This window comes from Dermacentor albipictus, chromosome 1 (genome assembly GCF_038994185.2).
Source record: "Dermacentor albipictus isolate Rhodes 1998 colony chromosome 1, USDA_Dalb.pri_finalv2, whole genome shotgun sequence".
Classification (NCBI taxonomy): Eukaryota; Metazoa; Arthropoda; class Arachnida; order Ixodida; family Ixodidae; genus Dermacentor; species Dermacentor albipictus.
The window spans coordinates 35,100,883-35,127,094 of NC_091821.1; the positions used below are offsets into that span (position 1 = coordinate 35,100,883).

General features: G+C 47.6%; 1 protein-coding gene across 3 annotated transcripts in view; it reads left to right on the forward strand.

Moving 5' to 3' along the window:
• The window catches only part of LOC135901050 (acyl-CoA Delta-9 desaturase-like), a 204,038-nt gene that overhangs the window by 19,941 nt on the left and 157,885 nt on the right, over window positions 1–26,212 (forward strand). Inside the window, exon 2 of one of the 3 annotated variants that reach the window (XM_065430692.1) lies at window positions 20,574–20,692. The exons of 1 other annotated variant lie outside the window; for it this stretch is intronic. Coding sequence is in view for 1 of the 2 variants with exons in the window: in XM_065430689.2 (XP_065286761.1) it covers window positions 22,117–22,164 (48 nt within the window). In the remaining variant the exon portion in view is untranslated. Of the gene's footprint in view, window positions 1–20,573; window positions 20,693–22,042; window positions 22,165–26,212 lie in introns of those variants that run through there. One more of the 3 variants, XM_065430689.2, reaches the window with a different exon arrangement.

Below are 26,212 nucleotides of genomic sequence, written 5' to 3' on the forward strand. Positions count from 1 at the left end.
CGACACTACCAGCTCCACTAAGGCAATTCTAGGCTTAGATATTAAAAAGGCATTTGACAACGTTAAGCACGAAGCGATCTTAAAAACAATTAGAACATTAGGACTAGGCCAAAGAATGTATAATTACGTTTGAGATTTCCTCACGGGCAGGCGCGCAGGCGTCGTCGTCGGCGACGAGGAATCACCGCAATTTGAGACGGGTCCGTGCGGCACGCCGCAAGGATCCGTCATATCACCATTACTCTTTAATTTAGTTCTACTTGGTCTACCCGAGAAATTAACAGAAATAGAAGGATTACATCACAGTCTCTACGCGGATGACATCACCCTCTGGGTTCCCGGGGGAGGATGTGATGGTCACGTTGAGCGAACGCTACAGGCAGGAGTAGATGCGGTTCAGAATTACTTGCGTGGAACGGGCCTCGAGTGCTCGGCTACCAAGTCCGAACTCTTACTCTACAAACCCACAAGGAGAGGTCGTAAAACCCTGCGCGAAGAGGAACGGGAATATTCCAAAATACGCACGTAGAGAAAATTAGAATCCTAGGGTTACACCTGCAGGCAAACGGCCATAACGGAGAGACGGTGCGAATACTTCGTCGTTCGGTAGATGACACGATCCGACTCTTGCGTCGCATCACGAATAGACGCAATGGTATGCGTGAAGAGTGCGCGATCCGTCTCGTGCAGGCGCACGCGATAAGCCGCATAACGTATGTTGCCCCCTACCTGAGGTGGATCGGGTCCGAAAAAAACAAAGTCGAATGCATGATCCGAAAGGCTTTCAAGAGGGCGGTCGGCGTTCCACTCAATGCGAGCACCGACAAGTTTCTAGAGCTCGGAGTTCACAACTCCCTCAACGAGTTAATCGAGGCGCACGACATTGCGCAATACGAACGATTATCGAGGTCAAAGGCAGGTCGATGCATCCTCGAGTCGCTCAGCATCGCGTACCACACTCAGCCTGGATAAAAGACGGCGGTTCCCGCCTCTGTTCGCGACCGCCTGATCTTCCCGCCGCTTCCCAAGAACATGCACCCGACGCACCACGCCGGGAGACGCAACAAACGAGCAAGCGACCTTCAGAATAAGTTTGGTAACAGCAACGAGGCGGTGTACGTAGACTCTGCGCGATATGGAGGAGGGAGAAGCGCGCACGCGATAGCGGTTGTAGACCGCTCGGGTAGGTGCCTCGCGAGCGCCACGGTGGCCACGGGACACACGGAAGCGGCCGAAGAAGCCGCGATAGCCCTAGAACTCGTCGCGGTGCCGAACGCTGCGATCGTGATCAGCGACTCGCAGGCGGCAATCCGCGGCTTCTCGCGCGGTTGTGTCTCGCGGGAAGCGGCCCGCATACTCCAAATTTCTGACGACGGCGACTCGTCATCGCCCTCGCAACCCCAAAATTCTACGGTCTTCCTCCTCTGGACCCCAGCACACACCGATGTTCCGCTCGCGGTAAACGAGGCGGCCCACGCCACGGCTCGAGGTCTCACACGCCGAGCCGCCGCTGATTATGTGGCCACCTCCGCCCCCGACAGCGGGGCATCGGATCTGCCGGATCGGGACACTACAGCAGAAACACAGCAACAAGAAACACACTGGGCGTGGGGCGATCGCCTAACCACGTTCAGAGACCTCACCCAACACTACAGACTCGAAAGACGTACATTCCCGCCACCGCACAATAAGTTGAACAGGAACGAGGCCGTAACTTTACGCTTGCTCCAGACACACACCTACCCTAGCCCCGCTATCTTACAGCACTGCTATCCGCGTTTGTATCCAACAGACGCGTGTAAAACATGCGGACACAGAGCAACGCTGCGACACATGCTCTGGGTGTGTGCCGGCAACAACGGTAATCAAAGCAGCTCCGTTGGCGACGCGTCCATAATCGCGGCTGTTGCCAGAGTAGTAGAAGGCTCGAGCTCCGTTCTTACCGACGCCGCCCCGGATGAGGGAGCCGCCGGGGACCTTCTCTGTAGGCGTCGCCGCCGCTGGGAGGCGGCTATCAGAAGTTAAGAGCTGGCAGACCAGCTCTGGGCCGTCCGGCAAGCCGAAGATGCCGCTCGAGTCCAAGAACTTCCAGCCGTCACCTGAGGCCACCACATCAAGAACTGCCGGACTGTTCTTTACTAAAGTTTCTTCTTCTTCTTCTTCTTCTATAACCATATCGGCCTGATATACTCTTGGCTATGATAATAAACCGAGAATTGTTTGACGACCATGTGTGGAACGAAGCCTCGCGAACACAGCCCACATAGGGTATTACTGCCTCATCAGCGAGAAAGTATTTTTTGCTCTTCCCCGGAGGGCCAACTAATCATTGGCGCATTTTTAGCGCCAGAATGAAGAAAGACCAACAGTCATGTGTCTTTCGCTTACGCTGCTTTCTAGCCGGCGCTATCATGCCCAGAAGCGTCGGCGGTAAATATGGAAAATAAGCCTGTTGCAGAAAGAGACAAAATACGTCAGTTAAATGGCGGCTGCAGGAAGGCAGGGGCGAGGCAAGCAAGTCGGAAGTGTGGTAGATAGTAAAAGTGAAGTATTATTGCTCAGAGCATTGCTTTTCATGGCAGGCTGTATGTAGGCCTACTGTGCGTCCTACTGTGGGCGCGCAGTGCTCATTCTGCCATTCTCTCCCTCTTCCTATTCCCGCTTTCCCTTACCCCGAGTGTAAGGCCGCAAACCGGGCACTTGTCTCGTTGGCCTCCCTCCCTTTACCCTCATTGCTCGCTCTCTCTCTCTCTCTCTCTCTCTCTCTCTCTCTCTGTGTGTGTGTGTATGTGGAACATAGACTCATATGTCCATCTCTATCGTGAGCTATAGACTGACAACTGCGGAGTCCGCATCTGCACGAGGACCACGTGTGCAAAAGAGATATAGGGGAAAGAGGTGTGGTTTAATCTAGAACTGGGTGCTCGAGGAAAAACGAGAATCCGTGTTTGCTGATGATATTTGCTAGACTCTCATGATCTCGCATATAGACGTATAGGGCGTTGCAAGAACGGATAACAAAATAAGTCCAAATTTAATTTTGAAAGTTCTTTTACTTTTAATAAATTGCAGAATTTCTAAGCACTTTCCTCAGGATCATTCCTTTATGACGCATAAATTGCCCGGCGCCCCGTACGTATGAGCTAATAATGTTAAGATATCGAAATTTCCGAATGAAAACAAACACGAAAATGTGACAAAAATGCCTATCGAAGATTGATTCAAATGCCGATTACTATCTCCTTTTGAACAAGCTAAAAATAAGACTGCATGGAGTGAATTTGGTAAAAAGAGACAGAAAAGACTTGTTTATACTTTTATATAACGCTGTTCACAACTGACGTCCTGCCCAGTGAGTAGCTTGTAATTTAGAAAAAAAAAAGCTACAATGTGATCACAACTGAGATTTCACCATAACTGGGACATAACAATGAAATAAAGAAATAGCACACACCCCTTAGTGTGCTGTTTTCGTTGATGGAGTTCAAAAATGTAGTGCTACAGCACCACGCCTCTCTTCAAAGGCGTAGTGGCGTTTGCCCAATAAAAAAAAAAACACCTTGCCTAAATTGAAACTACAGATTCGTAGGTTGTCTAATGCGAGGTTTCCTTGTCTAACGACGGCGCATTATCGTTCAGGAATTAACTACTCAGTTCACCTAGAAACTGGTGCCTTTGCGCCGTAACTACGGCCTCGGGCAGCAAAATCATTTGGAACACTGACCACTTTCATACGTTTTGCTCTTTGTATAAGGGCTGTAATAATTTGCATTCTAGAATGCTTACTTATTTCGGATCGGAATGGCCAACAGCACTACATGCCATAACTGTCTACAGGTGCGAGGAAAAAATCACCCACCTTCTCTGTGAGTGTCCCTGCTTTAGTGCGCCCAGGAAAAAACTTTCAAGAGTGTTAGATAGTCTTGACAAATCCCCTTTGTCGGAGGAAAGGGTCCTGGGGCACTGGCTGAGACCGTCCTCAGCACAGAAGGCCTTGAAAGCATTGCTGAACTTCTTGACTTTATAGACAGCAGTGCCGTATTCTCCTTTCCTTCTTCCCCTATTTTTTTGCTCCTCTTTCCTTTTTATAGCACCTCATTTTTATTTTACTTTATTCATCTTACCCCCGTTCCCCAGTACAAGGTAGCCAGCCGGTCTGAGAACAGGCTAACCTCCCTGTCCTGCTTGCATTCTGACACAAACGAATATTCGGAAATTTCGAATAGCGAATTCTTGAATCGACTAAGGCGGGGACCATTCGATTAGTGTAGGAAATTTTTACTATGACTCAGGTGCTCACAGAAGGCTCATGAAATGACGCCATTATTGACATATGCAGCCAGGCATTGCCATTCAAATACCATCTGTGTATTAGTTTTCGACCAAGTTTGGCGCATCACAGAATACGGCTCATGCAACGTCAGCGTGTTGGTTTATTTGTTTCGCGCTCCGCGGCTTATCGCAGTGAAACCTACATTAGGGAGATAGAACCCATGCATGAGGCCGTTGAACTTAATTATTCATCGTTGAGTGCTTTATTTTGTAAAAAGTATTGAATTGGGGTATCGGGTAGAGGGCTTTCAAGCAACGTGTTTTCTGCTGTGTCACTTTACCTGCGACTGAAAACATGACATCAGAACGGAAATCCATGCAAAAACCAATGAAATGTAAAGATATACTCACGTGACACACATGAAGAAAAAAATTGGGCACGTGCACGAAAAAAGCAATGAAAAAAATTTAATAATGAGGTTTTACGTGTCAAAACCACTTTCTGTTTACGAGGCACGCCGTAGTGGGCGACTCCGGAAATTTAGTTCACCTGAGGTTGTTTAACGTGCAACTAAATCTAAGGCAATTTTTGCTTTCCAACGTTTCGGCCGTGTCACAGCCTTCATCCCATGCAATTTTCTCAAATGCGGCTACGTGGGCATAGATGAGCATTAGTAGGAAGAAAATTTTCTACGATAATTTCGCTAATTGCAGGAAATGTGCTAATGAACGTTTTACTTAATCACTTTAGTGCAAGCTGTGATTGCGAAATTGAAGCTGAGGAGTATGCCTGCTTAGCAAAAATCTGAAGAATAGCACCACTTTCCGCCCGCAAGGTCTGATAACAAGATGTCTCGGCATTCAAGTTAAACTGTTTACTGGAACACCAATGTAGTGCGCAGCAGATTTTATGGTCGAATATCTCAAAAGTGGCGCTAACCTTATAATTTATGCTAAGCAGAAATGGCTTCACATATTAATCGGCTTCAATTCCGCGATTATAGCATGAGCCATAAGGTGAGTAATTACAAAGTCCGTTAGCACGTTTTCTGCAATTAGCGAAATTATTCTAGAAATTTTCTTTGCTACTAATGTTCGCCTAGCAACGTAGCCTATCTGCAGTAACGGCAGGCGTCCTGTAGTATATGAGTTTCCTCTAAAAGAAAGTGTCCCGCATAAAAATGAACATGGAAAATAAAGCCGTCCGTTGTTAAGGGCCATGCTGTTGATCTCCCGTTGAGAGATAGGCTAGATAAGGTTGCATCTAGTGTGAAGAAAGCCAAATCGCTCACTTTAGGACTATATATTTTATGCTAAAACACATAATCAAATTACTTTTCGCGCAATTGTTTTTCAGACAGGTAACGCGTAGCATGTTGTATCTGGTTACCTGCAGAACTGTTCGACGTGTCTGTCCTACCAGGGCGTTGCATTGATCATAGATTATAATTTATCATAAACGTTCGTTGACTGGGGGAAAACCATTCAACATTTGCTTACAATTTCGCAATTGCAAGTCTACTCCAGCATTTACAGACACTTAATAGTTATGTTCAGACATAAGAACCAAGTGAGCCTTATGTTCTCGGCATATCATGGTTATGGTTATGGCATATGAGCGACAACACGCGTGTAGGTCATCCCCCGATTACCTCCCGCAAAGAGTAATTGTCATGCCCATAAACAATTACCTTTCGCGAGTGTCCGCTCCTGTCAATGACTGAGGGGTTGGCACTGCCTTCCCTTGAGCACACGCATATAATTTTTGTGTCTTCCTTCTTTTGCGATTGAGTTAGCGCAAAACTGCACGTCACCTACAGTGAAAGCTGCATTGCCGAAACGAACCAGAAAGCAAGAATCCCACTGGCACTCGGGGAGTGTATCAGCATAATTGGACGTATACTGCGCAATGTGCATCAGCCTTACCCTAAGGAGCATCGGCAAAGCGGAGTCCCTGCACTCGGCAAGAAATGCGCGAGAGACCCTGATAAGAGATACGACACTGCCCTGTGTATTAAACAAAACGCCTTTGCCCTAAACGTTACGGATCCCCAAGGCAAAGAACTCGCAGCGGTCACCGTTCGGGCAAGAACCACCGTGACCGCAGAGGGAACGGCAATCGCTCGGCCAATAACTTGCCTTGAAGTAGCAGTAATCCTCACTGACTCCCAAACAGCAGCTCACAACTATCAAAAGGGACGCATATCAGAATCCACATTCAAGATACTTCGAAATCACATCGCACGCGCGCCGCTCCCCGCCACCCACATCATCTGGATTCCACGCCATCAGGCCATGACAGAAAATGAGGTGGCACACGCCACTGCCCGCGAGCATAGCAGCCGGACTTTTCTGCCATCCCACGCCAGGCCGGCCACAAACGTTGATAATATCCCCTTAAACTACTCAAAGCTTCTGCGACACCGACTCGGCAGAAGAACGATACCCTTAATCACAGAAGAACCCGAGCAAAGAGTAAGGGTTCATGCTCCGCCACCTACAAACGCCTGTGTACGCGAAATAATCATGCACAGACTCTATCCTACGCAGTACATGTTCACATGCACCCAATGTGACAATACACGGTCCAGGATTGCTCACTTCGCGACACATCCACAGACCCCATCTCACAAGCTCCACAAGACGACTCCACAGAAGGATGCCCCATAGAGGCTTAAAAGCACCCCAGCTCAACGCCCATCCACACCCCCACTGAAACGTGGAAAGCCAAGCTTTCCTCTGACAACCTGGACGACCAACGCCATCTCGTCGCCCGGGCCAAGGAGGCAGCCCAAACTGCATGGAGGGCTCCTGGAAGATGGAATCTTCCCACCTATAGGGTGAATCGGGCCCTGGCTCAGATTACCATTTCAGAAAATAAACGTTTATTCCTTTCTCTCTCTTAATTATTTTCTTTCTTTATTGTTTGTTTCATGAATTCTCTCCGTGTAGATTCTTTTGCACCAATCTTAGCCCTTTCAGCTGATAGACGGCATTTTGCTTTTCTTTTCATTCTTCTTCCGTCCACGTTTGCATAGCGATCTTTTGTTGACGGTATGTTCAAATCAGAACTTGCGAGTACATTGCTGCGGCGCCTTGTGTGACACTTGCTGGCAGGAAAAAAAAAGTATAACATTGGAAAGTTTGCGTGATTGCGGTACATTTTGCGTTAGCAGGTGAAATTACAGTCACGGATTAGAATAAGCCCACGCAGTTTGGTTCAACACAGCTCCACCGCATGTCGCCACCAGCATCGCAGCTATTAGCGTTTTGTCCTGGCGTTCCGCTAAAGCGGTAAAAATTGCGATAATTCTCCAGTATACGTGGTGCCAGAAAAGCACCGGAAATTCGGGCACCGATAGCTTCCAGCATCTACCGTCTCATATCGTGGCCCTCGTCAGCTCATACTGGTGAGTCTTCTTGGAATTTGACCTTGATCATCCACGCGTGATTTCAAAGCAGCAGGATGGATTTGGCTTTTTCGAGGCATTTTAATCAGCTCGCATGTTCCTCTTGTTTCAGGAGAGATGGATACATTGCGATATGCCAAAAGCATTACCTCTGAATTAACGCGGCATTTTCGCAGACCACTGCCAAACAGTTGTGCTTGGAGATATTTGTCACGGTGTTATGAAGTTGGACAGCAATTTAGAAAAACGGAAGCGGCTTGAATACCTCTTCCTGGAACGTTCCTTTATTATTATTATTATTAATTTACTCGAATGCGCAAGCCATGTCACAACGCATGTCCTTAACCATTTACTTTCCCCTGCTTTTGATGTTGGTCCCACTGGTTTTAATTACTCTGCGAGACAATGCATGCGTGTTCTTATTTAACTTACACGACGGCCACATAGCTCAAAAAGTCTTACCAACAATGAAAACTACAGAGAAATGTACGCGAAAACATTGTCGCAGTGTTCTAGCGTGTACAGAGGGGGAAGTGGGGGGAGAGGTAGTGGCAGTGATTGGGGATGTGAAGACGACGGCTTCGTCCTCTACCTAAGTGACCACGCTTGCGTAATAAATTCCAGAGTGTTTACCGGAGTGCTACGCCCTGAGAGCCTCTTGGGAAAAACGCACCAACGCGTGTCTCACAGAACTTGAGGACAAGGGAAAAAAAAAAAAGGTAATGTCCTACGCAAGCTCATGCATGCAGCAGTGCTAATGCAAGAAAAATATGACGACGTTCATTATTCAATCGGTTATTTGCGCCTTCGCGCGCTTATGCGATTCTTCTCACAGTCACTCTGTCGGCGAATCACGGAAGAACAGGAGGGCGTCATCAGCCCTATAGGCACTTTATTCGCAAGCACTGCGCGCGCGGAATACTTACTCGGCCCGCGCTCTGAGAAAACGAATCAACCGGACTAATTACTTCTTTATCTCGTCGTTTTTTTTTTCTGTCTTTTCTTCCTGTCTTTTTTTTTTTCTCCTGTTTCCCAACGTGTCCCTTCTCGTTCGAAAACATGTAGAGGAATGGTGATTACTGGCATACTACAGCTGATTTCACCTTTTAGCCATACTCCTTTTCCCACGTTCTCTTTGCAACCGCTTCAAGCGTGGTCGCTGGTGAGACTAATTTAATCGTTTATTTTTTACTGTGATAATTTCATTGTTCCTCGGAGGGTTTGGCTTAACTGGGGAAAACACAGGCGGAAAAGAAAGGAAGATATTTCTTTGCATGTGTCTACTAAACGTGTCTCTACAATGTGTCATTCGCTGGACCGTGCAAGAGCAGTATTGCCAATGAGTGTTGCCCCGAGGCCAGCATTACAGGAAAATTACTAGTGCGCTTATGTGAGAGACTCTGGCTAGTTTCAAGGCGTGAGAACGAGCCGCATAACCAAGATAGAGTAAACACCTTGCTGTTTTTATTGCTGCACGTACGTTTAAGGGTAAGCACTAAAAAAATGAATTTTACGTGCCAAAACCACGATCTCACTATGAGGCACGCTGTAGCGAGGGGCTCCGGAAATTTGGACCACCTGGGTTTCTTTAATGTGCACCTACGTAAACGGGTGTTCTCTCATTTCGCCTACATAGAAATGAGGCCGCCGTTGCCGGATTCATCTCGCGACCTCGTGCTTAGCAGCCCAACATTATGGCCACTAAGCAACCACTTCGAGTGTTGGTAAGCGCGTTTTTTCTCTGCAGAATATTTTGCAAGAAAAAATAAAAGTTCTCCGTCGGACATCTTGGCAGGGCTGCTGGTCTCCGAATTCGCAGCTTCCAAACAGCCGCAAATACAGGGTACTCACTGTCGGCAGGTTGCAAGAAACGTCGAGCGTATGAGGAGAATTCGTTTTGACCACAAAGGGGGTGGGGACACTGATGCACGAAACGAGCGTGGGGAAAATATCGCAGCGTGCGGGAGCAGAAAAGAAAAATCTAAGAACGAAAAGACAGCAGCACTGTAAAAACAGGAGTGAAATTAGCCATTTATTCAAGTCCCTCAACAAGGAGATTTCCTTCCAAGTGGAGTGTTGACGCTGATTTTGGTATTTAGAATGTTTAGCATGCAGCCTTGCAAGTCTGATTCGTCATTTTTTCTGTTAGACCTCTGCAAATAATAATTGGGTAAACATGTATCTTATAAGTTATACGACAGGATTATTTGCCTTTCGTATGATGTGATATATCGCATCAAACTTTAAAAGTTTCGCAAGAAACAAGTATTTTCTTTACATCCTGGTTTCCATGCTTCACAAAGGAGGTAACCCCTATGCCCCCTCCCCCCGTTCTTTAGAAAGCAGCTCCTATGGCACGTTCACACTGAGGCATCCGGCGTCTACAGCGAATGGAATTCTTCTACCGCCGAAAATCGCGTCGTTCACACTGCTACAGTGTACTAGATTCTAGTACACTGTAACACTGCTTGCGCACCGCGCCGCCGGAACGAGATACAGCGCCATCTGCCCCATAAAGTGCTAACCTCCAAGCAAGCGCGGGATATCCCGGATGTTCGCGCGGCTCGAAATTGCGCAGTTGTCTCCGCCCGCGTCGAGTTCGTGTGTTAATTTTGCGCGTCTCCACCATTGCTTGGAAACGCAATGATGAACCCTGAGCAAGACGAGGCAGTACTGCTAGCCCTGTTGGCGAGCACCTTTCTGGCGAAGCGTGACGCGCAGAAGCATTCGCCGAAGAGACGACGCCACCGGCGTTGGTGGGTTCATCCTGCTTTGCAAGAGCACGCGCAGCTTGGTCACGCCACCTTCTCAGGTCGCTTAGACCTTGTGCTTCGAGTGGTACTTGTCGAAGAGGACGGTGCGGTTATGCCAATTCGATGAGCATTTCCGATGTAGCGATGCGTTCGAAGACCGCGATATGACGAGCGCGTCGAGCTTGGCCGCCATCTTTCGAATTGCTGAGACGCGCTCCGATTGGTTCGCGGTGAGGGAATCTGGCGGAAGCTGCCGCAAAAATGGGTCCGGGAGCGATCGGCGCGGTAGGGGCTATTCCGGCGGATCTCGCCGCCGCCGAACTGGGTTCCGCCGAAGTGGGCGCCGCTCCAGACGCCGAATGTCTCAGTGTGAACGCGTCACGTCAATTCCTGCGGCGAGCGTCGGTGTCGTCCCTCGCCGTCTTCAACGAACGAACACAGCAAAAGGAATGAAGAGCGAACGCGGAGCGCGGATTGGACAGTCGGCGATAGCGAAGGCAGCGCGAGGAGGAAAGCGGAGGAGAAGGGTATGGTGAAAGCGTGAGAAGAAAAGCGTAGTTTCCCGCGCCATACCAACACCACCTAGACAAGAGTGTTGTTGGCCATACCAGGCTTTGCGCTGATGGTGGCCATGCGATGGCGCCAGAGTAGCGCGCGTCGTCTGTATAGAAACAAAGCGCTGCATGAGCGGAGGTCTCTCTGCGGCGGCTGATGTGAATCACGCCCATGCGTCACGATTAGCGGAGTCGTCGTGCCACACTTCGCTCCATTTGCAACGTGCCGCGCGAGACAGATTGTCTGCGCCTGCCAATACAATCGCGTGATGAAAACACGCGTACAACTGCGCTCAAATTTCGCATTAGGGAGTAACCTTATCGTCGGCGCATTTTTTTTTTTACCTTACATTTGCTTTTAATTATATTTCTTACTTATATTTTCTTAGGGCTACGGGAGAATTGTTTTTCAGCCAGCCGTGTATATGATCTGCTATATTTCTTCAAGTGTGACTTCAATGATTCCTGTTTTAACCATGTGTGCTAACCTATGTAATTCCGGATTTCTTCAACTGTTTTAATTCAATTGCAAACTTCTCCCGTTGTTCTTTGTGTAAGTGAGCAACATAAGTGTGCTCTCTAATTGCACCCCGCCCCCACATTGTAATGTGACACCCATATCAAGGGGCCTTCAAGGAAATAATAGATGATAATGATAATGATGATGATGATATGATGATGTACTATCATCAGACCCATCAAAATGCTGAAATGTGTGTTCGTCCAGACCTGAGGAAATATGTTGCCACGAAGAAGGTGCCATAATGAACAAGTGATTTCAGTTCGCTTTCAACTAGATATTATTACATAATACACGAAGGAATGTCCCCAAAGACCTGAGCATGCGAGATGCTACTCAAAGTTGACAATCCCGCAGCAAGCCAACAGGACAAGCTTGCTTAAAAGTGAAGGACCCTTTTATAGAATCTGAACTATAGAAGCTGCAATATCTTAATTCTGTCGATAAAGCAGCAGCTTGGTACTGCGTCAGCGCGTGGACGCCTCGTGCCTCAACAACACACATTTGTTACGAGGGCGTGTCTGCTCACTCTAGCGGCGAACGTTACGGCGGTCATGATAAAGAGACCCCGCCTTTTGAGGCAGAGCAGATTGTCTTTTCATGTCATCACATATGCATTAGCTAATACCCATGTCCCACGGCCAAGAACGAGTTGGTAAAAAAGGCGCCAGAGGCGCGTTTAGCGATGTTTGGTTTTTGTACAAGTACAAAAAACTAACTTCTAATTACGGTTGTAGCTATTATAATTAGCGCTCTTTCCATAGAACATATATTATTCAATATACTTCCCGCAAAAACATACAACTCGCAAAAGATCGACGTTCGCTCGCTAAACCTAGCCGCGCTGACAGCGACGCTAGCCACCCTGCACTTATCTGTGCGCCATAGTGTTTCTTTGCGGCGTGGAGAGTAGTCCCTGCGTTCTATGAGCCGAACTGCTGCAAACTATTCTCAATGCACGTAGACGGTCGCGCCGTGGAGTAGCCAAAGAGAAAAATGCTTCAATGATTATCCGCACAATGTCTCCGTATGACTCCGTTTATGCGGGCGCGTTTCTGATGTGTTGAGAGCTTGTACATTTACGGCATATAAAACAATTTGAAATCCACAGGATATGTTACATGCCTTAGTGCAACAATCGAGCGGCGAAGGATGAGGTAAGTCTTCATTCCCTTCCGACGGACGCCTGTCCATAAGTACTGGGCTCCCGATCGTCAAACATGGGACGGCGCCAATGAAGGTGTGCATCGTGCACGTTATTGAGGCCAAATACTTCTTCCGGCACGGCATCGGTAAGCAAAATGCTAATTGTCGAGATCGATCACAAAAGCATAAACCTTGAGCTTTCCAGACGTTCTGGCTTTGGCTTACGTGAACGGGACGTTCAAGGAGGCACTAAAGACAAGCTAACGAGTCCGCGCCTATGCCCCTACGACGTTATAAGGCTGTCGGAACGCGACCGCAACAGTTGATTAGTTGTATAGACAGGTTAGGCAGATGTGTCTGGTTTTCGAATGCCACCGAAAAATGAATGGCGCATTGCGTTTTAGAGCCGGTCGATAGTTTTAACAGGCCATATGGGACGCTGCATACGTTCACGCGTCTGCGTTTCGAAGGATTGTTCCGGTCTTACTTTTTAGCGAGGTAGTTCTATGGCGGGTTTTTAGCACTCTAACTTATTGCGCTTGAAGAAATATGCAGTACCACTCATTTTTAAGCAAAAGAAGCAACCAATCTCATTTTTGTCATCCCGGCCAGGACGGCCGCATTTCGATGGAGGCGAAATGCAAGAGCGCCCGTGTAGCGTGCGACAAACAGGCACGCCATGCTGGATGTGCACGATAGTCATTTATACTTACGCGGGGTAGTGAATTATTATTTTCAAGAATGTTATAAGAAGCCAACAAACAAAGACACCAATGACAGCATAGGGGAAATTACTTGTACTGATTAATCGAACTAAAGAAATGATAAATTAATGGAAATGAAGATGGAATAAAAAAACACATTGCGCGTGCGTTGTTCTTACCGACTGAGATATGTATACCGCGGCGCCGTTTCCCGTCCACTTCCTACGGTATTTATGTTTTACTACTAGAACTAACCCTGGGAGTGCACAAAAAATGACATTTATGCGTTTACGTGGGGCGTACAATTCGTGGGGACAGCGTGACTGAAAAATACAACAAAAAGCTCATGCATACTGATACGACTGCCTTCGTCAAAAATAAAGTCCAATTACCGTGACTCTTGCTTTGAACGTACAACGTCTGCACAAGCACTCCTTGAATAGAAACAGCTTCAGCGCTGCATGCCTTGACCGACATGGCGGTAAATGAGATATAGTTCAAAGCTATATATATATATATATATATATATATATATATATATATATATATATATATCTTTGAAGCTGATCTATTATGTTTGCTAAATACGCCTGCCCTTGCAAAAAGGCAGCGTCATCATCGCTGCCTTTTGCCGCAGCTGATGAAAATATGTTCGGCGATTCTTGTAATCTCTGCGCCCGCCATCATGGATCACCTCGCGCGCCACCTATCATCCATGTGCATTGCGAATGCTGAAAGCGCAACAATTCGTGCACGGATACGTCGTGAGCTTCCGTTTTATTTTCTGTACTATGCCAATGTCAGCCATGAGTGACCACGCCAACCACTGCACGACTATAGTACGACAAAGGGCTACCTTTACATGAACCCGACGCGAGCTGGTCGAGTAAAAAATCTGGCTGACCGAGCCCGACGTGACCACGTTTACATCTGCTCACTTCTGACTAGTCTGGTCTACGACGGCACACAGCGTTGAGCCGAGACGTAAACGCCTTTGAACTGGGCTTCCGGTTCCCGCTGCCGTCTTCGTGCGTCTTATCATTACGTTGAGGTTGCACTACATGGTGCTTGTCTTGGCCTTGTCCTGGTACTAGTAGAGAGTTTTAGTTCAGGGGACGCAAGCGCCTTGCGTACGCAAGAACTAGGGGCGACGGTACTGCGCATGCGCAGACCGCTAAGTCTACTTGCGTCCTTGGGTTGTTGGGGCGGCCGAAAACCTCGCTGCCCCTATGCGGTCACGTTACCCACGTGACTCTCGCGGTGTATCAGAACTTACAAGAAGCGAGACCAGCCGAGACAAGCCGCCCACCCCGCCACACAGCGAAGAACATGGCTGCGCCGTTGAGGACATGTGCACGTGTGCATTTCACGGCCGACGTGGTAAGGAAGCTGGTCGCAAAGCGCACCGGCACGCTTTCGCCGCAACGGCGGCATGTCAAAATTTGCAGGAGGCTTTAAATAAACAAAACACAGAGCACAACGTATTATGCTGCACGAGACGTCTAACTACAGTTTACCAAACGTATGTTTGAATTGATTCGGCTCGGCCTCAGTCGTGACATAGGCGGGTAGATAATCTTATAAATCTTTCGCCAAGTGTCGACAGACGTCGTTTTTATGTATATTAGAGAGGTTTAGCGTGTGCGGTATTCAGATAAACTCAGGCGTAACCAAGTCTATTCTACTTCGCTGCTGGTGTAAATTTTCGGCACTGGCGTAATCGTGTTGCTGCCAAAAATTTACACCCGCGGCAAAGTAAAATACACTTGGTTACAGCAACATTCGCTGTTTTTATCTCTTTGAGCTTTGCGCCACCAGGTGACTGCACCATGCAGGCCGCTACCGTTTACGGCTCCGCCCCAACGCCCGCCCCGTCCGCCTGCGTTTACCCGAATACTGGACACTCTAAACCTCTCTATTAACGGCCTTTAATACGAATAGTCTTATGTGCTTTACTTCATATGCTTGATTTCATGTTTTAAAAAATGATAACGCAGCAAATATCAGACGTTGATGGCGCTGCGAGCGCATGCGACCTAACCGCGGCTTGCGTTTGGGGCCGCTAACATATAACGTGTTCCTGCTTGCGTAGGCCAACGCAAACGCACCCAAGCGCTAGGGGCCCCTACGCCTTGAGTCCCCTAAACTAAACCTCTCTACTATTCCCGCTGCCGGCGCCTACATCGTGACGTCGCAGTCGTCCCGCTTAAGTCTCGGCGCTAACAGGCCGAACGCGCTCGCGTTTACATGTGTGCTGCAAACGGCTCGGGCTGGGTCAACCTACCCTATTCAGTCGGGCTGACTTAGCCCGACTCGATGCTTGTTAAGTCCAAACCGCTAGCGTTTACATGAACTCGGCAGACTTATTCCAGCCCGACAAGCCGACTAGGCCCGCTTCTGTCGGGTTAATGTAAACGCCTTGAAATACGAGAAAAACATGGGGATTAGCGGCCTACGTCGAGAGTATTGTATAGCAACAAGCATGCCTGTTGCTGAATCGTTCTTGAACTTTCATTCAATTCAATATGAATGTTCTTTTGATAGGCAACATTATTTTATTGGAAATAGTCATTCAATTCCCAGTTGTACAACTACCAGTATGGGCACGAGAGTATTCCCTTCAGCCGCCGAGGGAGATCGCCGATCTACATTGACCACGAGCTAAACATGACGGATTTAAAAGGAGTTTGCGGGTGCCCGTGTGAGAGGGTTCTGGCGTATAAGTTCTTATCAAAAGCCGCCGCCGGTCCTACAGAAGATAGCGAGTGGCAGTTCCCTGAACTTTCCTTCGTTCGTCTGATCACGGCCGTGGCTAGCTCAACTTTCAAGGTTTCGGCTGGTTCCTGGGGACCCTCTCCCTTTTCCTGTGAGCCCTGTCTGCGGTGCCAACAGTGCGACGGTCAAGGCGCTGACCCTGATGGCGTGTGTCATTCTAAAAAGGGTCATTTAGAGGTCAATGGTACGAGCCTCAACCTCCCTAGCCTAACAGAGCCGAGAGAAGTTTTTACTTGAAATGCATGCCAGAACAAATTACATATTGCGATAAAAAAAAACGAAAGGAAGCCACTCTCATGCTTTTTTTACTAGAAGGTGAAAGGTGCAACCGGGAATTATTTTCTCATAGAACATATTTTCAAAACGCAGAAGAGTCTGGGGCTGGGCCTGTTGGTACATAGCTTGACAAACAAACGACAAAACCCAGCCTTTGAAGACGCGTACACAAGATGAGAGAAAAAGACATCCACACACGCTGGGGCTAGCAACAGAGTTCAATGAAGCACTTGGTTCGAAAAGAAAAGGAAATCAACACGCGCATGCACCATAGAAAACCAAGGCAGTCGCTAAAAAGCATAAAAACCTTAAAGAATATCGGTGAATGACACATTCTAACGGTGGCATTTTTCGAAAAAAAAAAAAGAAAAGCCAGTTCTTTGCTAGATAGGCAATACGGAGGGTGCGCTCAGGCACTGATTGTGACCGTGTTTTTGGATTTCGTAAGCTTCCACGGTTACAGTCAGTGCGTGAACGCACCCTCCGTATCATTATCTTGTAAAGTACTGGCTGTTTTTTTTTTTAAAGATGCTGCCGTTAGAATGTCTCATTCACCAATATTCTTTAAGGTTTTTATGGTTTTTTAACGACTGCCTTGGTTTCGTATGGCGCATGCGCGTGTTGATTTGCTTTTTTTTCCGAACCAAGTGTTTCATTGAACTCTGTTGCTAGTCATATATATACAGCGTGCGTGGTTGTCTTTTTCTCTCGTCTTGTGTACGCGTCTGCGAACGCTAGGTTTCGTCGTTTGTTTGTGAAGTATATTCAAAGAAGTGTGAAAACTTACAAATTGATGTGACAGAGGGACCTTCCCATAGTCTGCATTTTGACTATGACGTTTAGTGACGAAGTGCTTTGCTTCCATGCAGGTTTCGAACTTATGGGGCCCGTTCCACGTGTAACTTCAACGCTCATTCTGGTTTCTCACGTCCCGCCCACTTTCCTCATCCACTCGTCTCCTATATTGAACAATTTTGCAAACTGCCGCGCTAAGCAGTGTTACCAGCGTTTATTCGAGCATGTAGCTAAACAAAGTCGCTAAATTTGGTCCAATATCGCTAAAATTGTCGCTAATACTGCGAGTAAATTTTGCATCCCGCAGGCGTTTTTGGAACTGAATATTGTATGCTGTCATCGCGTAGCGCATCTAGAAAAACGTTTCACATTTGTTTAGCATTCCATGAAAAGCAAATACCCAAATGCGAAAATAAATGTTTTGAAATCCGCGAAGTCCCACGGACATGCCGGCGTTGGGGTTTCTCGCGCGAAATTCAAGAAATGGAAAAATGACCTACCGCGCGAAATTAACAAAAATACACTTTTTATAGAGTTCTTGATTAGTCTGAACAAATTTAGTGTTTCTCTTTAGTGTCCCTTTACATCTCTAACCTTCATTTCTATACTCACGAGTCCAAATGTCAACCATAGCAAACTGAAAGACTGCCGTTGCCGTACCTCGATCAGAAGAGAACCATATGTGACATGCGGAACTTGCCGGTCTGCTCTTGGCGCGAATCTGGTCCAGTTCCATGTCAAAACTGCCATACTGGTTAGCAAACATTAACCAACGGCTGCTGAAAACTGAGCAGCATTTACACTCACTAGGAGTAGTAGCCACGCGACTATCTCTCTCAGTTTTGCGCGGCACTTAAATATTGGAGGCGAGCTCCACCACTGGAAAAGCTGGTGTCGCAGTCGGCGAGACGTGGCCTGAGGGATCACGTGGACACAGCGGCCGCGTCGTCTGCTTCGGAAGCGCCGAAGCGAGCTGAAAACGTCCCACCTGCGCTGCGGTTCTGATTAAGTGGGGAGGTTTTCTCGTTTCGGATGTCTGCTTAACAACACTTGAAAGCAGTATAATAGGTAGTGGCTGCCTTTTAAGGCGTCCAGCATGGTAGACTAATGCCGCAGTGCCGGACGTACCAAATGGAGCGTGGTGCCAGCCTTCACATGTAACTGAAGGAAAAGAAGCTACGCGAAGCTGGTATCACAAAACTTAGAACCGGCAAGCAGCCACCGGCTACCATCAGGTGTGCAGTAAGCGCTACCGCGCGGAAGATTTCTGCTATGACGCCAGGGTTGCAATGTTCGCGGTGGGTAGCAGAAAGCGCGCACTGCCCGGCTAATGTCGTGAAGGTCTATGAACTTGTTGATGCTAGACACTGGCAAGTTCATCGGAATGGAAAGGGAACGTTAAGAAGCACATTAAAAAAGAAGGGATGGCCTATGTGCTCATGTTTGTGTTAGCACCAAAAAATAAATGTACTGGATTAAGAAAAATAAGCAGCGGGAAATTGCTCGCTGAGAAGACCGATAAACATACAGTGCGACGGAACTTGAGAAATGATATTGAAACATCCAACAATATAGAGGAAAAAAAGATTTAATCGTTGCGACGACACATCACAAGGCGCCGTAAGCGTTGAAGTCCTTAGTTATAACCATTTTTGAACAGCTCTGATGGCCCATGCAATAATGGTTGCTTGTGCATTGTCAAACGCTGATAACTGCGGCCTAAAGCTCACGGCACGGAGCGAAACATTGTGCGTGGACAGCAGTTTGGGGGACTAAATCGCGGCGACCGCACGCTGTGGGCGTTCACGGTACGTATTCCGTAAGGGGAGCGTCTGCAAACCATTCTGTGCTTTCTGGCTGCCTAGGACTACTTTCATAGTAAAAAAAAAAACTTTCCTAGTTTCGAGAATACTTACAGAAATGTCCCGGAGGGCTCCCGCTTGGTAATTTTATTGAGCGCCCACAACCAAAGCTATGAGGAGCGCGCCAGGTTATTCCTCATACTACGCAAGCTAGGCGCTACCGACAGAAGGCGACTCCGTCCTTTTCCCGAAAACCATCAACACATCTCTGGAACTTTGTTAGGGACAGCCGCCACTCAGTATGGGTATTCTTAGGGACCCCATAGTACGGGTAATCCGTAGAGCACGTTGGAGCACGCTGGTGTTTCAGCAGTCGCCGTCGTTCCTTTCGCGGGACGCGCGCGCCTCGTCGTGGAAGCTGTTATTGTACGATGCCCCGAACGTGTTTGCTACCATTGTCCGTAGCCTGCGAGAACGTTAGCATTCCATCGCGCGGCGCTTCGCATGGTGAGTGACATAGACAAATCCTTTTATTGAAACCTTAGGAGAAAAAGCCGCTGTCGCGTCCGACTGACCGGCGCCCGCTGGCCACCTGTACATCCGTCACACAACACGGCCGCCCATGTTGCAGGACGTTGTGGCTGAAGTGTTGATTAGGCTGAACCACCGCTTGGGGCGTATTTACGTTTTGACACCGCGGTGGCTTATTGCGCCTTTGCGTCTGCACGCCCTGCGTCAGCTGTCGGCACGGACAAACTTGCACGGTGTATATTTTTCAGAAATAGCAAGAACGTGCCGTACCATACCTTGAATTATTACTTTATTATTATTATTATTATTATTATTATTATTATTATTATTATTATTATTATTATTATTAGCACTGTTGGATTATTGTCACAGCACTTCGCTGCCGACGTAATCGCGCTGATCTGTTTCTCTGCAAACTCCTTCATGGCATCCTCACTTCCCCCGAACTCCATCATGGTATGTATGCCGCGCAAGATAACCAGAGAACGCCTATCTTTCCATGTTGCTGCCTGTCAGCACCAACACTCAACCGTCCACAGAATACAAGGTCAACGCGTATTTTCAGGATTTTTATATTATTTATAACTCGTTGTCGTTGTTCTTTTCCGAGCTTTGCGTTGTTGCGTCATAATTTCACGTAATGTTCAGCTGCCCTACTCCTCCTTCTTTTTATATTCACGTTGCGCCTTGTTCTATGTACACTGTTCTTTTCAAGATTGTTCTTCTATATGCGTTCGTTTTCCTTCATTACGCTCCTCTGCTGTTTTTTTTTATGTATGCGTGCACCAGCACTCAGACCTCACCGTTGTTCCTGGGCACGCTAAATGAAATATTGATTGATTGGTTGATTGATTGGTTGATTGGTTCATTGATTGATTGATTGATTGATTGATTGATTGATTGATTGATTTTTACCGTTGGTCTGCAACTGTCGCCATCTCTACTGGTAGCGTTCTTTTATTGAAGAAAACCGAAGCAAAGCGTGCTTTCTGACAGCGCCTTTCCCTTCTCGCGCGATATTTCCATGTATGCAAGCTGCCAGGAACGAAAGGTTGTTATTCGCCCGTTTCGTCACGGCGTTGGCTTTGCGCATTCCCTGTCTCCTCTGTCTACCGTTCTATCTCCCTGTTGGACTGCTGCACGTGTGTGCAAGGGTAAGTGCTACAGCTTCTGCGAAGTTTTTGCGGGGAGGGGGCTCACGCGTAATTACACCCATTCCAGAGGGCATTGTGTCGATGGCCAGGGAATTCCAGAGGGCATTGTTGCTACACCCCCGAAGTTCATTGAAAATGTCTGCCGCCACTCCTATTATGTACATTACACACGTTTTCAACGAACAACGAACCTCGCCGCACCCCCGCGCCCTCCAACACGGGGTGCTAGACACCAGGTGCAGCAGTGGAAAAGTCGAAGGATGAGCAAGCTTCGCTGTAATATTGTCAGGCCGCACCTGTCTAGCCTACAGCTGAACTACAGTGTACTAAGCTGAACAAAGGCCAGCAGTGGGATGAGCATGTAGTGGGGTAGAAAGCGGACACAGCAAGAGAAAGTGGATAGAGTGAGAGAGACAGATTAGCAAGGAGAGGAGAAGGAGGAGGGGCGTCGCTTGCTGCAAGCGGACCTAGCCTTGCAAAAGTCGCTGGCAATCCCTATTTTCCATTTCGTTGTGGCCCCACCTTAGCGGGTTCACGACAAACAAAATGCACGGCGTTGAGGCTAGAGATGTAAAATTTCATGAAATTTCGAGGGCCTTGAAAAAAACACTTTCATGTTTTATTTTTTAGAAAAATACGAGAAACTGAGCAAATAAAGACGATTGGGCACAGAGCAATGAAAAAGTCGACACACTTATTTCTGTAACCCTGAAAATAATATAATCGTTACATTATTGCATCCCAAAAGTCCCAGAAGAACTTTCGGGTTCAAAATATAGTCACCATTTGACATCAAGGCGTTGATTTCACATCAAAACGTCAAGACCGACATTTGTATCAATCTGTGTCCGATTTATTTCCGCTTGACGCGCCAACGCTTCACCGTGCAGCGGACGAAGCCTTCCGGACATTGAGGTTCAAGGGCACGTACACAAGTTTTTGCACGCGATCCCTCGCGAGCCTGTTGTATAGCTTGATGTGCCCAGTTCCCATCTCGGACCAATCTCTTTCACATGCCACAGAAGAAGGGGGAATCTGTTGAACGCGACAGGGTTGGTTGAAGAAAAGTCATTGCCACCACGTGGATGGATCCAAGTGCTTAGCAGACTCACGAACTCCTTCTTTTGACCAAAGATTTAGATACGTCGGAAGGAGCCGCATCGCAACAGAATTCTGCGGGGAGCACCTAGTTTTTTTTTTTCTTTCAATTTCATCCTGGTTGAAAAAAAAGAAAAAAAATCCCGTTTTTTTTTCCTTCGAAATTTCAAACGTTTTTGTCAAACCCTTATATCTCTCGTTCGGGCGATCGGGGCGCCGCGGAGCGCAGCGAGCCACGCTGCATGAAGCGAGCCGAAATGTTTTTCTGCGTTTTTCAGTCGTGATTGTCGTTTTGTGTAACTGTACGCCTCCTGGCCAGGACAACGATGCCAACAACGACTCTGGCGCGACTGGCACCCGCAAGTCGTCGAAATGTGAGCGTGGCCTTTCGGGCACCTTCGCGACAAAACCGTTTACCGTGCAATGGGCCTCTGGACGAATACATCCCACCGTAACGAGATTACGGCAGTGCTTGCGTTTGTATTCCCGTTATTCCTATTTAGTCCTGCCGAATATAAATCCAAGCATGCTTCGGAAGCTGAAATGCATAAACTTGAATACTCGACAACATTGAGTTCAAACCGGGGTCGATTCCGCTCAGCGGAGGCTAGCCGTACTTGCAAGTTCCTTATAGTGTGACACCATCCCGCGGCTATCGACGAATTGTTTTTCAAAGAGTATCGGAGTGACCGCAGGTGGTGTGGCTGTCGCACATTTGGTTGCTTTCATCGTGGCAGCCAGTATGTTTGGTTATCTCTGTTTACGTAACGTTTGTGCAAGATGAAATTCAAAAGCGATCGCACGTGCTGCGTGCCACGATGTACCAAGTGAAATGAGCCTCCACTCGTTCCCCAAAAATGCGGCAAAGGAGGAGGAATGGGTGAAAGTGTGCAGTGCGCCTTTCGTTGCAGTGACTTCTTCTGGAGCCACGTATAGTTAAGAAAACGAAAGGTATTTGCTTAAGTGCGCTCTTTTATTTGTTTTGCTACGGAGAATCGATGAGTTCGAAGAAATATAGCTTGCGACAGTGTATTGCAGCAGCGCAAAGAACGGCGTGGCTCTGTTATAGGTGAGGGTCGGAAGTATTTGCTCAGCTTTCGCCTGCCTCAACTCGTAGTGTGCGGTTGCAGCGGTGTCTCGTTTCGCCAGAAACGGGCGTTTTCGTTCTCGCTGCACCCCGCGCTCGAGCTGCGCACTTGTGGCCAGCGCAACGAGAACACCCGGGCATTTAAGACAAACACTGACATTTTTGTAGCACTTTGTCGCATCTCTAGAGAAATGCTACAGTAGATCTACTTAGGTGGGCGTAGTAAGTATTTGACAGTGTTTCACCGGCAGCAGCCCGCAGTGTGGTCGCCGTTGTCTCGTCCCACCAGAAACGCGTGTGGGTACGCTCTGGGATGCACCCCGTGCGTCAACGCGCGGCCAAGCTTTGCAGCTGCAGTCCTGAAAACAATATTGGGGGAACATAAAACACAGGCATGGAATTCATGACGTGAGCGCAACAAGCTTCTGTCGCGACTCCTCGTCATGCCAACGATAATACAACTTTACCAGCGAAATATAAAACGACCGGCTTGGCTTTCCTTACGTCTGCATGCGCTAGCGTAGAGACGTACAAGAAAGACATCTGAAAAATTGCAGTGCTATAACCTTGGTGATATCCTTCCTTTAATTATCGAAGATGAATATCGGCTCATAACTCATTACGCGAAAGGAGCGCGGGAACATAACAAAACAGTAAAATTACTCTTTATCGCGAAACGGCAGTGCTCACAAGGCAGGCTTTGCGAGCCGTCACCGATTAGCATGAAGAAAAAGATAAAGACAAGCAAGTGCGTTCATGACCTCGTCCTCTTCATTGAGGAACCGTATCAGCGTTTCTGAGGCGTTATTTTACACACTTAGCGACACTGATTGTGAAAAATGTTGAGCCATTTTCAAGCACTAAGCGAAATATCAGTTGACGTGAAAGACGCGCATGTGCTCAGGGGTCCTATACTCTTTGTGGGTGCCATGGATGGATGAATGGATGGATGGATGAATGGATTCTATGGGCGTCCCTTTGGAACAGGGTGGTGGGTTGCGCCATCAAGCTATTGTCAATATATTGCCTAATGTTCTACCTAGGTTAAAGAAAAGAAAAAAAAACACGAAGAATTCCTATCACCAAACTTTCTGAACCCCTATTCGGAACTTTGTTTTTGTACGCCTCCGTTGTTTGTCGTTTGCCAACTTCCGCCAATCTTCCAATCGCCTGTTACGATTCTCTATTGCAGACTTGTTTACTTTCCCGCTGCTCTCGCTGAACCCAAGGGCTTCAAGGAGGCCAAAGGTGCCTAAATCGACCACTGGGCAGATATGTTCACTTTCTAATAAAACGTGCTCCATTGTTTCCCTAGCTTTACCGCAGGAAGCACATGCTTCTTCTTCCTTGTCGTATCTCGGTTTATAAGAGCGTGCTATAAGGCATCCTGATCTCGCTTCGAAAAGTAATGAGCTTCCCTTTGAGTTACCATAAATTGTTTCTTTCCTGATTTCGTTTTTTTCCTCTTGAGCAGCTACTCATGCAGGTTTCTTTTCCACTGCCGCCACCCATGATATTATGTAAGCCTCTCTGACTTTCCGCTTGGCGTTCCCTGTTGCCATGTTGCTCACCCTACAGGCCGCATACTTGCTTAGGTTTCCTAGTTCCTTTCCTCCAGTGTGAATCAATGTCTTTCCTGAACAAATATATGAACACTCTCCCAGCCTATTCACTTTCTTACATATTCCTCAGTCGTTCTTCATAATCAATTTTACTCTGAGCTTCCCTCACTTCAAAACTTGTCCAGCCCATATCACATTGCACAGCTCCATTTGTAGTATTCCCGTGAGCGCCTAATGCGAGGCATCCCACTGACCTTCGGTGGCCATCGAATCCTGAGTGTACCCTGATAATTAGTCGTCTTGCGCGCCATCTATAGTTCATGCATTTGCCACTGTTAGACCTGCACCGAACATACACAATAGGATGATAAAGACTGATTTTATACTTGTTTTGAACATAAAAAAAATTATGGGGTTTTACGTGCGAAAACCACTTTCTGGTTATTAGGCAAGCCGTAGTGGAGCAATCCGGAAATTTCGACCACCTGGGATTCCTTAACGTGCACCTAAATCTAAGTACATGGGTGTTTTCGCATTTCGCCCCCATCGAAATGCGGCGGCCGAGTTTTGAACATAGTTATCACAGCTTCGTAGATGGGTGATTATGCGCGAACAGTACTTGTACAACACTAAAACTGCGCATTTGTTTCCATCAGCCAGTGTACGGCCACCGCTTGCTGTTCGCTTAAAGTTTAGTGGAAACTGTGCACCGCTTCAAAAACTGAATGCTTAAGTGGTCGTATATCTAGTATGGGGTTACTGCTGATTTTGATAGGGGGTCCTCACTTTTCGTTCTTCTCATCGGGCATATAGTTTGTGTGTTCGATAGCGTATTGCTACAGAATACAATCTACGCTCATAAGCGCTCATTTAGAGAACGCGTACCTTTCCAGCGAAAACGGCGATTCCTGCCATGCTCGCGTAGCAACTGAGCGAGGTTGTTGTTTACGCTGCAGTATTGAAAGGGCCGTCGCTCGTTGCCTGTTTGGCATAAGAGGCAAACTGTGCTTCTCAGTAAGTAATAAATTGGCCAGCGTAACAATACACACATATCTACCATTCTGCGTAGTCGCACTTAGTTCCTGGAAGCGCCAGCGAGTGCGACTGACTGTCTTTGATCAAGAACAGTGATGTACCGGTGTTGTCACCGCGCCGCGTCGCCGCTTCTCACATTTGTGTGTGCATGGCACTATGCTAGAAGTGGTTCAGTTTAAGTCGGGGTGGCCAGGACGGAACTATAAAAACAGTTTTCTTCGTCCTACTTGCTTATCCTGTAGTTCAAATCCGCCGGTAGTGGACGAACGCGTCGGCTGTGTTAGGCCTAATGAAGCTACGTTGAACGCGATTGACATGATGTCAACAGCTGGCAACGGCTGGAAATCGTCTATTTCAATTTAGTAAGAACGTTTCGATTGAAGTGTAGGGTGAATAAATACTCGCATAAGCGCAGTTGCTGCGACTTCGCGTTGTCGGTGCGATGTTCCCACTCGGCGGCCGCTCACACGCCGATCGGCAGACTGGTTTTCCCGGTGTCGTCAGCCCGAAAGCCTGTCACACCACGTCGGTCATGTTGTCGGTCGCGTCGTCGTCATACTGCTATGAAAACATACGTCTCCCATTGACACATTCTGTCAACGGCATCGGTGTCGTGTCGGCCAATAGTGTGGCGTGCCGCGCGTTAACCGAATGTCTACAGCTGCAGTTTCTAACCGAAACACAGTGCTAATACCACGTCGTCGGCACTGCGCTGACGACGTCGGCAAAGATGCAGGC